The sequence below is a fragment of the Salvia splendens genome, chromosome 15 (genome assembly GCF_004379255.2).
Source record: "Salvia splendens isolate huo1 chromosome 15, SspV2, whole genome shotgun sequence".
NCBI lineage: Eukaryota > Viridiplantae > Streptophyta > Magnoliopsida > Lamiales > Lamiaceae > Salvia > Salvia splendens.
In genome coordinates this window covers 9,303,457-9,317,891 of record NC_056046.1, presented here as the reverse complement: position 1 = coordinate 9,317,891, position 14,435 = coordinate 9,303,457, and the positions used below count along the sequence as shown (strand labels likewise).

Below are 14,435 nucleotides of genomic sequence, written 5' to 3'. Positions count from 1 at the left end.
CGAGGAGCTCAAATTCTTCGCGCGTCAACAAACGCGCGCTCAAATGGTGAAGACGTTAGCCGACTTCCGGACGGCAGTGAACCCCGAGGAGAAGGCTTATCTTCGCGTATTGCTCCGGAGCATGCGTGAAGAATTGGAGGGGTTGCAGAGGGATACCGGCGGGAGTAGCCGCGGCGTTGGTGGCGACGGAGGCGGCGGCGGCGACGGAGGGCTGGGCGAGGACGGCGGCGAGGAGTGATTTTTTATGTAATTTTTTTATTGTAATTTTTAATTTTTGTATTTTTTTTAATTAATGTACTTTTTTTAAATTATTGTACTTTATTAAATTTTAATACTATTATTCAATTTTCCTGTATTTGTCTCTTAATTAAATTCCGTATGTTGCTACGATTGTAAATTAAATTATATAATTGTTATTAGTGATGTGGATAGGCTATGGGAGGGCTATTGCATGTCCAGATGATGTGCCAGAAGGATTTTAGTGCTGATGATGTGGCAGTGGCAAGGCTATGAGAGGGCTATTGCATGTCCAGAACCACTGGAGATGCTCTTAATTTCGGTCCCATGTAATTGCCACATCATCACTCTTGTGGTCATTAATTTCTGCAGAAGATATAGACATATTATTGCAAGAATGCTCGTTTGTCTTATTTATTCGAAGATGTTAATAGTATTTGACTAACATGGAGTATTTCTTAAGTGAGTATCTTTTATTTATTGATTTAATTACAATTCATAAAATTTGCAGCAACGTTTTTCTCGGAATACCAGAGGATTTATTTTATTAGTACTCCATTTTACTTTTGATAAATGCTTTGGTTAGATTTTTTTTAGGATTAAGCTAAACAAATGTGAAAACACACATGAAAATTGGTTGATGATATTGTAAACTACCATTACAATGAGTGACTATTTATAGCAAAAGAAAATAATTTATAATTTGACTAGAATTTCTCCAAATCTAGAATCCTATTCTGACTTGAATTCCAAGTCTATAGAATCTAATTCTAATCTTATGAGGATCCATAACCCAATATCGACATCTTACTTGAAAAACATATTTATTCACAAAATTACTTTCCTATCTTCTTGGAGTTTATCTAATTATTTTATCAATTTAGTACTAATTTATTATAAATAAGCTTAACATCTTAGAAAAATCTAGTCTTGGAATGCTCCCAATCTATTTTTAATTAACACAACAGGATAGGGTTTTACTATTTTAATGCATTATGATTGATTCATGCCCGATCTCTCGTGATTACGAAGTCTACTGACTTAGAAAAATAATGATGACATACATAGTTTATTTATGTGTTACGTAGGATTTGTATTCTTGATGAACATGACGAAGATTGATAACTATTTTATGCAAAACTTTACAAATAATTGAGATAGAAACAACTCGACTACCTAAATTTCATTTCTTTCACGTTTCCATATACTTTTCATTATATCGTGTATCGCCTTTTTTTTCTACTTGTTCATGACTACAATCATTGGTAGTAAGTATTTGGGAGAAAATTTTGAGCCTTGCATCAAAGGACAATTGATTCCCTCCAAATTATGATTTTTATTAGTAAAGACCCTGGTTTTCCTCGCAATTTGGAAAAGGTGACTCTTGAATGAATATAACCCTTTTGTTTATGTTTTTAGGCACTGAATATAAAATAATTCATTTTAATTTAATATATCGGGTTTAATAAATAAATCTTCTTTCTAGGGTGATAAATGTGACATCTATCTTACAAGTAAAACGTTGTAAAATGATAACCGTACTTAAATCCAAATATTATCAAGTATCAACAAAACTTAGATTATAGTAAATATCTTAACATGATTCCGAACCAAGGAATACAGCTTATAAGAAAATAGATCAATAAATCGATCAGTAAGTGCTGAAAGGCAACTAAATACCACTAAATTTTCAGGTATAAACCACTAAACTAAACTCAAAACTTCTCTAGTATACATATGATAAAATGAAGTTGAAAAATACAATTACATATAACTCAAGTAGTTTAAGTTGCAGTAAAACAAACATCATTATTGCAACCTGCTAAACATGTACCTGAAACAATCTCACACAATGATCAGCTCCACAAGAAGCAAGCTGGACACTCCTAGAATCATCGCTCTTTTTCGCGCTCTGCCATCTCAGCCGATGAACTGCAGAAACGTGACATAGAAACGGGTCAAAACGAACTGCAAGAGTAGCAGTTGTTGCTGCAATGTCGCCATCGCTATTTCTGGTGCTGGAGAGAGTCCACAGTTCCACTACACCATTCTCCATTCCCACTGCTAAGAGCCCGCGGTTCTTCTGGCTGTCGACCCCCAGCCAAGATAATGCAGTAATGCTGCTCTGGAACGTCGGCAGAGTCATGAGCACCTTAACTGATGAACCGTTTACCAGTTGCCATATCTTTACTGTCTTATCCCTCGAACCAGTGGCGAATTCATGGCCAAACGGGTTCCAAGAGCACGCCCATATTATTCTCCTGTGGGCTTCCTGCCTGACAACGAGCTCGTGACTTAATTCATCTTGCCCTATTTTGGGAAGTGTCACTCGAACAATCAGTATTAAACTAGATGAATTTTAGAAACAATGTAAAGAAAAATGGGCGCCACCTGTATGCATGATTGCAAATATGGAGAAATGGCGATCTCTAGAAACAGATAAAAGAAAGTTGTTGTCGTGAGAGAACTCCAATTGTGTCACGGTTAAACTGTGTGAATGCAAGCGACCTACAGCCTTCCAAGAGCCTACTTGCCATAACCATATCTCCGCAACAGAAGCCAACTGTGCCTGTGGGGTTTGCCAATAAATATTACTCCAATGGTAGAGCTAATTAACAAAACATTAGATAATTCTTCACAAAACGAAATCTCATGCATCCACTATTTAAACACTGAAGAAATCCACATACGAAAATTGCTTCAGTCAAAACGACCTAAGTTTGCAAATCTCTTTTGTGTCTACCTTTTGTATGAGGGTAAACAAGATTTAGAACATTGAACAAATTTCCAGCATCACGTTTCCCAAAAGTTACTCCTCAATTCACAAAAGAGCTCCTCTTTAGTAATTAAAGGTTTTTAAAAATGGCAGTAGTGGCAAGATGAAGAAATAAGCACAATTAGTGAAATTTATACTATAAACCTAACCAATTAATTTAGCATGAAAATGAAAACAAAGAAATAACCTTGCAGGATGAAGCTACTAGCTTTCCCTCATGGTCACAACAAAGAGAAAAAAGTTCATTCCCATGTCCATAGAGCTTGTGGGACTCCGGCCACAGTGTATGCCATGCCAGTTGCTCCTCAATGGGTGGTTCTGTCAACACAGTCGGAACTGCTTCGGGAATAGTTTCAAGGGTATCAATCCCTTCATTGTTATTTATTTCTTTTGACTCTGGTAAAGATGCATAACAAGATAGATTAGTTTTGAATGTGCTTTAGACTTTTTATGCACAAAATCACAACCATACTCATTTTAAACTTTTTTAAGTGGAGAAGCAAAAGTCTAACCATATTGATATATTGGCTTCTGCGATAGTCCTAAAGCAGACATATTTGCACCAAGAATTTGCACATTTGATGGAAGATCGTCAGCATAGCTAGATTTTTGAGAAGTGGTGTGATTCAGTGTCTTCAAAAAGGAGAGGGGAGCCTCAAATACTCTAGCCACTTTCTCGTCAGCCCCACTTACAAATCTGTGGTTCCCCTTACCTTTGATCACTGTCACACAATTAATATCATGGCCATGAACTTGAGGTCGTGCAATTTCATGCCAAGCCTCTCCATCTTCTATTAAAAATTCATTAGACCATGCAGAAAATACCCTAGATGTCTGAAAAAGAAATAAGCAAAATGGTACTATTAAATACCACAGGGAGCCAAAGACAACCAACCGATTGCAATCATATCATGCTACACGTGAGTTTATATCTAGCCTAAAAGTATCTTTAGCCTTCCATTATATCAATATTAAATAAGAAATTCAAATAAACTAGAACAGAAAATGAAGGGCTGGCCTTTATACTAAATTGCATCCAACATGCTCATCTAGATAATAAAAGGAAGGGTATCTGATACCAACGATTGACCTTAAACAACTGACAAGCATATCCAGCCAACCGATAAACGAAATTTCCATGAATGAAAATCAATAAGGTTCTTACTTGATCATGGCTAACAGATAGCAGATATTCTCCATCCCTAGCCCAAGAAATGTCTGACACTGGTGCAAAATGACCAGAAGGAACTTTCTGAGGTTTCCAATCATCAAAGTCAGTGCCAACATTTTTCCAATGATGAAAAGATCCACCATAGCCATGCGCTAAAATTGAGTTCCCACTTGGACTCCAGTGACCACCATAGAACCCCAGAGCACAGTGACTCAACTCCCCGACAGTTACCATGTTCATCCATATACCAGTAGTCTTCTCAGGCTGCCATATCATCATTGTCTTGTCCATGGATGCTGATAAAATGCTCTGAGGTTGATAACATTCAGTGCCCTCAATAGAGGAGCTTTGAGGAGGCTGCCATTCCACCGAGTACACCCAATCCTCATGTCCGATAAGAAGGGATTCCAGAGATATCTGGTAAGAGGATGAACCAGCTACAAATATAGGGCCTTTAATATAAGCGGCCAAACTGGTTTCTTCTTTTGTGCTGTCAGCATGATTATTTTGTACGGCCATCTTCCATATACGTATCCCTTTGTCTTGAGATGAACTCACAAGAAGAATTGATGGTTCACCATTTGCATATAAAGGTAATGAGAAATCCAGACAACGAATCCAGTCATTATGCCCTTTCAGTTCACAGGCACGGACAAACTGGAAACAGATAAACACAATGCATTCATTTTAGCAAAAGAAAAGTGCATACTAGAGCAGGAACATTAACTAAGATAATGCATTAGATGATACACACTTTTCCCGATCTCTCACCACTGTAGATGTGAATTTTGTTATCCAAACCACCCATGGCTAGAGCTAGGTGCCCACTGTTTCCAGGCAACTCCACAAATGAAAGAGCAACCATAGGTTTTCTACCAGCAACAATAGAATGCAAGCAAGACAATTTGCATTCACCTGAGATATTCAAATAAATAAATATGAGAAATCAAATAGCAGAGAAGAGAACATGATTAATTGCACCATGCTAACTTCCACTACTATCCACATCAGTTGATATTTGACTATCACAAATGTACCATAGTAAGTAGAGTGATATATATAAGCATTGCAATTGAATATAATACCAATGCAAAGCAAATGCAGATTTGATAGTATAGTATTGCTCAAGTCCAAGCAACTCACCCTCCGCACTTGATGGAAATATGATTTCCCATATGCTCACAACTCCATCAGATGAGGAAGATGCAAATAAAGCATCTGTCTGAGACAGCACAATTGCAGAGATGCAAGTAACACATTTTTTATGCTTTTCTGATACTTGTAGCACATTCCTCCACTGCCATAAGATTTGATTGTGAGATGAGAGAAAATATCAGAAATCTAGTGCGATAATGACCAATAACATCCCCAATTCTTATTCAAAAGTATCTATTTTTTTGCATTAGAAATAAGTTACTCCAGGGATGACAAGAGTGATTATATGTTACTGAAATGGGAACACTGAATTAGGATATCCATAACAGAGAACATCATGAAATACATACAAAAAAAGGGAAATAGAAAGAGAGACAGAGCACATTTTTATCAGCAAGGGAAAATTCCCACAGCAAGATTTCTCCATCAGCATCTCCAGATAACAGATAATGCCTTTCGAAATTCTTCGCTGCAAAAGAAAATCATATTAATCATACGAAACTACTAACCACGACCAAATTCAGATAAGCTCATCCCAGGAAACAAATTTCAAGCGTTAAACAAATACATTCAATCCTACTTCACTTCATAAATTTCACTCCACCACGAAAAAGGGGGAAAGGGGATTTTTTTTAACCAACATAATCAAAGGCAATGAACTAACCTCTAAATGCAAACTTGCTGCTGGGCAACCAATGCGTGCAGTTCACAGACGCTTTGTGGCCCGGAAGCGTCGTCAAAATTTGCGCAGTCTATCGAAAGGAAAACATCGTTAATTGACACTAGCAAAAGTCAATCGACTTGCAAAATCAAGCAGTGGACAAAATTGCAGCAAAAACCTTGGGGCAAAATATGGCAACGGCGTTTTGGGTACCAAAGGAAATCAAATCACAAGCGCCCCACGAAACGTTGTGAACTATTCTGTTGCATCCTGCTCCTATGAACGCTCTCTCCACTTCCACTGTCATTTCTCCACCTTCAGCTCCCATTAACTCACGCAAATGTGTGCGTGTGTGTGCGTGTGTGTGTGTGAGAGAGAGAGAGAGAGAGAGAGAGAGAGAGGTTTTGAGGTACGGAAGAAGAGGTTAAGCAGGCAACGGCGAAAGGGGAAAACGTGTTGGAAATAACAAAATGGGCTTTGAGCAGTTTCAGTATTGGGCTGAAATTGTTTAGTAGTGGGCTTAGTATATCTTAATTGGAATATTCAATTGCTGGAAATGAATTGGTGGTTAGGTTTACCAATAAATAAATATAAATGGTGTGAAATAAAAAATTAATGACTATTTAACCCCAACTGCTTTTTAATCATGTGAAGAGTACAGTTTTAAACTTATTGAAACAAGTTCGAATAAACTATCGACAACATTCATCAAAAGTTGGAAGGAATAAACAAAATGGATGATAAAAAATACACTCTTCCTAATTGCCATCTAACTTTAGAGCATGCGCAGCGGTGGCGTCCATCGCCACCGCCGTCCGCGCCGCTGGCACGGACGCCATCCGCCGCCGCTGCGCTCGCGCCACTGGCACGGCGCTGCTCGATGTATCGAGCACGTCCGTGCCAGCGGACGCACACGTGGCGCGCTCCCATTCGTCAACGGCATAGCCGTTGTGTTTAAACATTTTTTATTTTTTTTTTAAAATCGGTATTTAATTATAAATAATGCTAAAAAATAAAAAAATTCCAAATCCCAAAAAATATGGCCGTTTTTTCCCGTTTTTTCTGAATTTTTTTGATTTTTTTTTATTTTTTTTCGCAAAATCATCTATAAATACACACATTCATCACTCATTTATCACATCAATTCATCTCTCATTCATCTCTCATTCATAATTCTTATACAAACTATCAACACATTCAACATTCACTCAAAACATCAAATGGATTTCACTCATCTCATGGCGGAAGAGGAGCGCGAAGAACAAGAATACTACGAACAACATCGTGCCGCTTACGAAGCATATGTCGCGGCGAATACCCCCGCTCATCCTCCTCAACGCACTAGATCAAATCGCCGCTACATCCATCGTGACCGGGAGGGAGCCCACGAAAGGCTCGTTGCCGACTACTTTGCCGACCATCCGCGGTTTCCGGCAGATTACTTCAGGCGCCGTTTTCGCATGTCAAAGCGCTTGTTCATGCGAATTGTCAACACATTGTCCGCACGTGTTGAATACTTTCAAACAGGTGTAGATGCAACCGGCCGGCAAAGTATCACGGCGTTGCAGAAGTGTACGTGTGCCATCCGACAACTCGCTACTAGACAAACGGCCGACATCTTCGACGAGTATTTGCATATCGGTGAGTCCACTGGAATCCTTTGTTTAAAAAATTTTTGCGAGGGCGTTCATTCTGCTTTTGGGGATGAATTCCTTCGGGCACCCACCACCGATGATTGCCAACGGTTGCTTCGTCTTCACGAATCAGTCCATGGCTTTCCCGGAATGCTTGGCAGCATTGACTGCATGCATTGGAGGTGGAAGAATTGCCCGACTGCTTGGAGGGGGCAACACTTAAGCGGTCACAAAGGCGGCGGCCCAACACTTATCCTTGAGGCGGTCGCCGACTATCGCCTATGGATTTGGCATGCATATTTCGGCGTTGCCGGATCCAACAACGACTTGAACGTGCTCTATTCTTCACCACTCTTCAATGATGTGATGAATGGTGTAGCACCGGCGATCGACTTCACCATCAACGGAAATACATACCGCATGGGTTACTATCTCGCCGATGGTATCTACCCAAGGTGGTCGACGTTCGTGAAGACGCTCCACAACCCGCACGACCCGAGACGGGTTCTTTTTGCGCAACGTCAAGAGTCAGCGCGGAAGGACGTCGAAAGAGCCTTCGGGGTCCTTCAAGCTCGATTCAACATTGTGAAGGCCCCGGCTCGGCTGTGGTACGTGAATAATATCGCCGACATCATGTTCACGTGTATTATATTACACAACATGATTATAGCCGACGAAGGGCCGAGGGCGGCTAGCTTCTACGGCGAGGACGAAGCCGGAAGCTCAACAGCGAGGTCTCCCCCACGCCGAGGCGAGCATACGACGGTTGGCCAGATGATCGAGACAAGACACACAATGCGCGATACTCGAATCCACAATCAACTACAAGAAGACCTAATCAACTACATGTGGGCGAAATTCGGCAACGAGTAGTGGTTTTTTTAATTTTTAGGATTTTAATTATGTAATTTTTAATTTTTAGGATTTTAATTATGTAATTTTTCATTTTTAGGATTTTAATTATGTAATGTTTAATTTTATTTGTCATTTGTAATATTTATTGTGGTTTTTAAATGAATTTTAATATTATGGAAATGTTATTGTTTAATTGAATTTTAAATTAATTGTGCTCGTCCTTGCGGAAGAGCACAGTTGTGGGTGTTGTGCTCTTGCCAGAGAGCAGATATGAATAGTACCGCTCGGGCCCACAACCGTGCCGCTGGCAAGAGCACGGTTGTGGATGCTCTTAGGTTTAATTCTTTTAGAGAGAAAGTTCTCATTGGTATTCCCTTTGTCCCATATTATTTAAGACATTTCTTTTTATGGAGTACAGATTTAAGAATAGATTGAATGAAAGATAAATAAAATAGGTGGGTGAATAAAGTAAGAGAGGGTAAAATAATAGGAATAAATGACTCAATTAATTTGTGGACTAGTACTTTGCAAAGAGGCACTCTCCCGTGCGCGCAAATGAAAATGATGACAAAAAAGGAGGGGAGGCGTGTAGGAAGTAGGAAACAATGGCGGTAGCTAGAGGGGAGAAAGGAGCAGATGCCATGGAGAACGAGTGAAAGGAAATGCAGGGGAGGGAAGGAATGGACAGACAAGCTGATCGTCAACACGCTCGTATGAGAGAATTTCTTTTATAAATGTCTAATGGCACTAAAAAAAAGATACATCTAATAGTATGAGTAGCACTTATCAAATCTAAGCTCTCATTCGTCATATTTTTAGAATATCTCTCTATCAATTATGTTCAGTTCTCCTAAAATATGCATCCTCATTCATCTAAATTTTTTGAATATTGGTACTCTATTTTAGTTTTGTTAAGTTCCACCCTCTCTCTCCGTTTACAAAAAAAATACTACCTCCGTCCCCCAAAATTCGTCCCGGTTTGACCGGGCACGGGTTTTAAGGAATGTAATGGAAAGTGGATTGAAAAAGTTAGTGGAATGTGGGCTTGACTTTTATATATTAGTTTTATAATAAAATGTGAGTAGGAATGAGTTAGTGGAATGTGGGGTCCACTACCAAAAATGGTAAAAGTGAAATGGGACAAATTTTGGGGGACGGACGAAAAAGGAAAGTTGGGACAAATTTTCAGGGACGGAGGGAGTATATGCAGTCTCATAAATGCATGTTTACATATTTCCTTTTGTTTTAGAAGTAGGAGCCGTACATTGTTCGTGCATATGCATCGAGTCATCGACACACTCTTTGAAATCATGCAGATATTATGAAATAGAGTAGCGCGGTTGGTTTACTAATCTATACATATATAAAAGTTGAGTTTTTGGACGTTTTGAATAGCTATTTTATGTAAAGGATGTAAATGCAATTAAGAAAAATTATTAAATGGCCTTTCATTTTTAACCCATTTAATTTTCGTAACTGTCACTATTTTTAGGCATTTCTTAAAATTATTTTGGCTAAACAATATGGTGCGGGAGATTAAAATCATTAGACACCCTTGTATCACTAAAACATATTAATTACCATTACCAATTCATTATTGAGATTAAATAATTAGTGCAATTTACCACCACTACCACCCAATTAACTTTTTTGAATCATGTGTATGAATTAAAGTTATACAATTATTAATTTATAATGTGGCAGTTATAATGAGCATGAATTAACTTTATTCTATTCACAATATTTATTCTTAATATATAGTCGTAATTTGAAACGTAAAAAATTAAAATTAATGAGTATGAATTAACTTTATTCTATTCACAATATTTATTCTTAATATATAGTCATTATTGAGATTAAATAATTAGTGCAATTTACCACCCAATTAATTTGTTTGAATCATGTGTATGTATTAAAGTTATGCAATTAATTTATAATGTGGCATTTATAAACGACCACTTTGACAAAAAAATTATCGATTCAAATGATTTATATGTATAGATGCAGAATGAATGTAATTAAGTTTTGGCATTATTTTGAAATATTTATAAGTTCTGTCCTCATTCTGAAATATTTATAAGATGAAACTAATTTAAATATTTACACTAATCATTTGTAATTAAAACCGTAACATTTACTACCAATTATGCATAAAGTTTTGCAGCAATAATAATATGACAGTTACTATTCTTTAATACAATTCATGATGTATACATATGTAGATTAATGTTATATTTCAATAGATTTAATGAAGGATTACAACATTTGTAAGTTATGTGCACGTTTTCTTCATTATAATTTCATATAGCACCAACAAAGCATCAAATAAATTGATTCAGACTATATCAATTGAATACAAGGTTATATTCACTCTAATTAGTAACGTACAAATTTATATGCATAGAAACCGTTATTGATTAATTATACTTAGAGAAGTTAAAATGTCTTTAAATATTATCGGCAAATGAAAGGTTTAAGAATAAGTATTTAATTCTTTTTGTTGGACTATAAATATATGACACATGGTAGCGATTATTTCACTCACTCACTCACTATCTTATTCTCTATCTCTATTGCACTGGTCACTTTTCTTACAAACTTTATTCGGCGGTTTCATCTTCCGATGAAACTTTATCCTACGTTTTCTATAAGCGTGATTGAATAGTTTTGATTTAACTCTCACTGTTTATGTAATTGCAGGAACTATAACACACTTCGGCAGTTATGGTGTTGAATGCAATTGTTTATGTAAGTATAAGATTTGTAGTTTATTTTTTAGAATTGATATTAGCTTTCATTTCAACTATAAATATACAAATTAAAATAATGTGTCTTTTGAGATAATGAAATTTGATGTTGAATCGTCAATTTGTCGATGGTGAGGAAGAAATGGGCTGAGGCATAGGTTGCGGCAGCCGTAGATTGTAGAAGAAATGGGCTGAGGCATAGGTTGCGACAACCGTAGATTGTAGAAGAAATGAACGAATGAGTGAAGAAGAAGATTGACAATGTCTTTATACATGGTCACAATTTCTTTTATTTATTTAATTTGTAACTATTTTAGGTTTGTGCTTAGGGTTATAAGTTTCGGCTTGGTCTTGGATATAATTTTCATGCACAATTATTGAAGCAATATATTTTTTTTTATCAAAACATTAGAGAGGATGTGTGACTGTTTGAAAATTTAAATTGATATTTATATGGTTGATGGTACTTGTGATTCTTTCATATTAATATTAATGATTATTGTTGTGTAGTAGTATTAATTTTTTTATTTTTATCTGAGTGTTTAGGTTGTCCATTAATACTAATATAGAACTGTGATTGTTATTGTGTTAAGAGATAAGAAAGTGGTTATTAGAAGCTTTGATTAATTTTACAAATAATGCAACTTTATATACTTAAATATGTGTATAGGTTTGGTAGATTTTTAAAGTTGTTTAATTTTATGTTTTGGATTATATATTTAAATTGTATTTACATATTTATTATTTTTAAATTTTATTCAATTTTAAGTAATTAGTTCAAATTATAAAATTATTTTTTTTGTTTGGGATTATAATGTGTCATTATAAATATTTAAATGAAATTATAATGTGTAAGGTTTTTATTGTTGTTATAATAAATTAATAAGTTTCGGCTTAGGGTTATAAGTTTCGGCTTGGTCTTGGATATAATTTTCATGCACAATTATTGAAGCAATATATCTTTTTTTACCAAAACATTAGAGATGATGTGTGACTGTTTGAAAATTTAAATTGATATTTATATGGTTGATGGTACTTGTAATTCTTTCATATTAATATTAATGATTATTGTTGTGTAGTAGTATTAATTTTTTTATTTTTATCTGAGTGTTTAGGTTGTCCATTAATACTAATATAGAACTGTGATTGTTATTGTGTTAAGAGATAAGAAAGTGGTTATTAGAAGCTTTGATTAATTTTACAAATAATGCAACTTTATATACTTAAATATGTGTATAGGTTTGGTAGATTTTTAAAGTTGTTTAATTTTATGTTTTGGATTATATATTTAAATTGTATTTACATATCTATTATTTTTAAATTTTATTCAATTTTAAGTAATTAGTCCAAATTATAAATTTATTATTTTTGTTTGTGATTATAATGTGTCATTATAAATATTTAAATGAAATTACAATGTGTAAGGTTTTTATTGTTGTTATAATAAATTAATAATTTACGGGAGTGGAAGTGGAAAAGTTATAGACAATGTTAAGAGTTTCAAGAGACATAACAGTTATGATCAATTATTTTATTAAGCAAATAATTTGTTGATCCAAAACTAATTACAGTAATAAAACGTATGCCAACAAAAATGCCATTGTGGAGTATAAGGAGATTGTGGGGTATTTAGGAAATGCCATTTTAAATTTAAATATTATAATTTAGATCAAACTGATTATGTTAATTAATTTACACTACATCATCTTATCTGGCAATTTGTATAGACTATAAATATAAATATTGTCAATGCCCCTGTTACTAGAATATTTAATCTATTAAATTACGAAATGTATGATACGTACTAGAAAAACCAGTTTAAATTATACAGGAACAGAAACGGTTGCATTTATAGAAGGAATGAAATGACCGTTTTTGGCCTTTGACTTTCTATCTCTTCTGACCTCTATCACTATAATTTAATGATTTATGATGTTTTAATTTTATGACTTTTCACATCTTTATTTTATCTATATAAAAAGAATAGAATTGTAGGCCGATTACATACCAAACCTTTCTCCCTCTCTTTCTTATGCCCTATACATTTTAAGAGCACTGTATTACTCAAGCTCTATCAAGTTCGTTAGTGCTTAAAAGTTTTGAGATGCTTTTACACACTCGGAGGAAGTCGTCTACGTGAACAACGCGTTTATCCGAGAGCATTAGTCGTTACACGAGTATCATGGAAAGATGGTTTTCCACAACTAGACTTATAGTTTGAATTTTTGGTATTTTTATTTTATAGATTATTTTGATGATATATATTCGAGGTCTCGTCACAAAATTGTTGCTAATGGTTATGGAAAGGTCAAATAAAGGTATTTCCTATTAATTATTGTTTTAGTGTTTAGACCAATAGTAATAATAATTGGTTTCTTGATTTGTTCATTTACTAATTGGTTTCTTGATTGTTCATTATTTTTTGTCATCGGTAATTCGTCCATCACACTATTCAATTTTATATTTTGGTTAGCATGTTATCAAGTATCATATTATTTTTGTTGTTGACGATGATGTTGATCTTTAGGTATGTTTTAATATATATTTATGGATTATTTTGATTACATATATTCAGAATTTATCCCATAATCGTGGTTAATGATAAAATGAAGTTACTTATTGATTATTTTTTGCTATTTAGACCAATAGTAGTAATAATTGGTCTTATAAACAAAATCTCCAAATAAATTTACAAGTGTAATGAAATAAAGATTCAATTTTTCCCCCTAGACTTTAATTTCAATCTATCATTATAAACATGCATACAAAATTCTCAAGAATATTAACAAGGCAGGATCTTCCTTTGATTTGAATAAATTTTTAAAATACTAAAAAATAATATTTTTTTAATATGAATACTAAAATTTAACATATATCAAAATCATATTTTGAGTTTAAATGTCCCACCATTGTTATAATTGAATTCACTAATTTAATCCAATTTGTTGTGAAATATAAAAAATCAAAAATATTCTATACAATATTTATATTAAACATAATTTTCTTTATTAATAAATTTATTGAATGAGTTTAAACAAATGATATTTTAACTTGGTTTTGCACATGTCAATCATGCCCCATTGCATATATATGTCAATAATTTTTTGTTTTCTTTCATTAAACAATAAAGTATATATCGAATACATATCTAAAACCCAAAAATAGAATAAGTGATCAACAAAGTAAAACTGAACTGGGG

At 34.7% G+C, this 14,435-nt stretch overlaps 1 protein-coding gene across 1 annotated transcript; it reads right to left on the bottom strand.

The window, feature by feature from the left end:
* Positions 1-1,947: 1,947 nt before the first annotated feature.
* Positions 1,948-6,429, bottom strand: LOC121769215 (elongator complex protein 2-like). The gene is made up of 10 exons (XM_042165946.1): positions 6,179-6,429; positions 6,004-6,091; positions 5,723-5,808; positions 5,328-5,481; positions 4,939-5,099; positions 4,179-4,841; positions 3,526-3,847; positions 3,201-3,409; positions 2,629-2,806; positions 1,948-2,547 (listed from the first exon to the last, which is right to left on the bottom strand). The coding sequence occupies exons 1-10, from the start codon at positions 6,326-6,328 to the stop codon at positions 2,060-2,062; spliced, it is 2,499 nt and encodes an 832-aa protein (XP_042021880.1). The 5' UTR covers positions 6,329-6,429; the 3' UTR covers positions 1,948-2,059.
* Positions 6,430-14,435: the final 8,006 nt, after the last annotated feature.

Coding starts and splice junctions, on each gene's coding strand:
- LOC121769215 (XM_042165946.1), bottom strand. CDS start 6,328: ATGGGAGCTGAAGGTGGAGAAATGACAGTGGAAGTGGAGAGAGCGTTC. Junction 6,092..6,178: donor TTGCCATATTTTGCCCCAAG/GTTTTTGCTGCA, acceptor TCCTTTCGATAG/ACTGCGCAAATTTTGACGAC. Junction 3,848..4,178: donor TATCTGTTAGCCATGATCAA/GTAAGAACCTTA, acceptor TTTCTTTTTCAG/ACATCTAGGGTATTTTCTGC.